This window comes from Charadrius vociferus, unplaced genomic scaffold (assembly GCF_000708025.1).
Source record: "Charadrius vociferus isolate BGI_N301 unplaced genomic scaffold, ASM70802v2 scaffold1296, whole genome shotgun sequence".
In the NCBI taxonomy this organism is placed as follows: domain Eukaryota; kingdom Metazoa; phylum Chordata; class Aves; order Charadriiformes; family Charadriidae; genus Charadrius; species Charadrius vociferus.
The window spans coordinates 139604-141875 of NW_009649024.1; the positions used below are offsets into that span (position 1 = coordinate 139604).

At 62.9% G+C, this 2272-nt stretch overlaps 1 protein-coding gene across 1 annotated transcript in view; it reads right to left on the minus strand.

The window, feature by feature from the left end:
* Positions 1-734: 734 nt before the first annotated feature.
* Positions 735-2272, minus strand: part of LOC104288890 (transcription elongation factor A protein 3-like) — a 14583-nt gene continuing 13045 nt past the window's right edge. The window contains exons 11-12 of the mRNA XM_009887763.1: positions 2126-2197; positions 735-965 (exon numbers count right to left, since the gene is read on the minus strand). Of these exons, the coding sequence (XP_009886065.1) occupies positions 735-965; positions 2126-2197 (303 nt within the window). The remainder of the gene's footprint in view (positions 966-2125; positions 2198-2272) is intronic.

The following is a 2272-nucleotide window of genomic DNA, read 5'->3' on the forward strand; positions in this document are numbered from 1 at the left end:
GGCCAGGAGCTCCCCCAGCCCCAGGCGGGTGCGAAAGCCCTCCTCAGGGTGGGGGGTGGGGGGGGACAGCCCCTCCCATGGATGGCGGGGGAGCCTCCGGCAGCTCCCAGCTCTCCGGTTTCCTTCCCTGCTCCCTTTCCTCCTCTGGGATTTCTCAGGAGATCGGGGCGGGGGGGAGCGCAGGGTGACATTTCCCTGGGGGACACGTCCCCTGAGGGACAGATGGGCACATGGGCATGCCAGCAGCTCCATCACGAAGTGGGGGCCAGGCTCCCTCCGGTATTGCTCAGACACCTTTACTGCCTGGAGGGCAAAAAATATAGGTCCAAATCCCCCCGTTTCAGCCATGTCCCACCCCGATGTGCTCTGTTGCACTCTTGGGGACAGGACGTGAGCCCCGGGTCCTGCGTGCCGCCGGCGTGGTGCTGCCCGTCCTGCGCTCCCCGCGCCGCACAAGGTCACACCGATGTTTTATTCATCCCCCACAACCCACTCTGCTCCTTAATTGCAGCCACACGCATTTTGCAAGTGTAAATAATTGCCTTGGCGGCTTATTAATGACTTTGGCGTGCTAACGAGCACCGCAGCCCGAAGCGTACTCTCAGGGCTGGCCGACCCTTCCCCGGGGCTGCCGGGACCCCCAAAGACTGAGGGGGCTATCACCCAAATCTGGGTGCAAACTGCCCCGAGCTCTGCCTGGGCAAAAAAAAATAATTAAAAAAAAAATGCACACCTCAGCCCAAGATTAAAAAATTAACGATCGGTTCATTCGACAGCTCCGCCGTCCTCCTCCGCTGGCGCAGGCTCAGGACGAACACCTTCATCCCTCCGCCACGGTCACCCCCGGTCACCGTGACCTTTACCTGCGTCCCCGTCACATCTCGCTGCCGCCAAACAGAGCCGCTGGGAGAAGCTGGTGGTGGCGAGGGACGGGCACGGTGCCACGAGGCTCCATCCCACTCCTCCTGTAGCCAAAGGGGCATCTCCCAGCTGGTCCCTGATGCCCTTTTTGCTGGAAAACCCTCCCGGGCTGTGGGTGGAGGTGCTGCCCTGCCACCCGGAGAGCCGTCGGCATCCAAGAGGAGCCGCTCCGGCCTTAATTAAAGGTCTTTAATCACCGGGTAGGTGATGGATGGGCATCAAGCCACTGTTACATCCCGAGCTGGGGGCTGGCAGAGTCAAGACTGGGGTTGGTGGGGGGGTTCTGGGAGGACCAGGAGGCTCAAGCTGGTGGCGGGGGGTAGTGCGAACCGCGGCGCAGGTCCCAACCCCCCCCTTCAAAAAGCAGTCTGTGCCACAGAGGCAGTTCCCACCTTTATTGCTCCAGCTGGAGAGGTTTTTTTTCCTGCTCCTTTCCCACACACACACACCTCTGCCCCATCCCTTCTTCTTTCCTGGGGACACAGTGCCCTCAAGACATGTCACAGAGCAGAAGGCAACGGTGGCATCCCTTCGGCATCCAGACACCGCAGCAACCAGCCCGTCTCCCTCCATGTCCCCTCCACTGCACGCGCTTAGGTGAAGAAGAACGTATTTGGGGGGCAAAACCTGACCCTTTCTCAGCCCCGGCCCCCAGGACAGTGGCTCAGCCCCACATCCATGGGGCAACGTCCATCCTGCCCCCAAATCATCCGAGTCCAGCTTTCCTCCAGGGAAGGGCAAGGTCAGACCGGTCTCCCTTTCCAGGGACGTGTCCGTTCCCAGTGGGTTCCCAGTGGGTTCCCAGCACACCCCAAGCAAAGGGAAGGTATTTACAGGGAGGAACTGCTTCAATTCACCGGGGTCTTCCCAAGCAAACCCTCCTGTCGCCGGAGCACGGCTCCCCGGGATGTTCGAGGGAACCCAACAGAAGGAAACAGGGAGCCGGGAGGTGGGGACCGGCGCCACCCCGTCACCCTCCCTCCCCACCCCGCCTGCCCGAGGTGGCCATCGCAGCATCCCGTCTCGCACCGCATCCCCTCCAGCCCCGCGGCCGGGCGCCCAGCAGAACTGCAGGAGAAGCAGAGCCAGGGGTGGGTGGTGAGCCCTCACCCAGCCCCCGGCACCATTTTGGGGGGCTCTGCCACCCCCCCGGGGCCGGGGAAGGGTTGGGGCACCCGGACACCCCTCTCAAAAGGGCACAGACCTTCCAGCGGTTCCCACATTCGTTGCACAGCACGAATGTCGTCATGGGCTCATCGGCGCTGCGCGTCTGCACCTAGGATGGAGCGGGTGGCCGAGTCAGCGGAGACCCCTCTGGCGTCCCCCGAATCGGGGTCCCCTGGGGACCGGG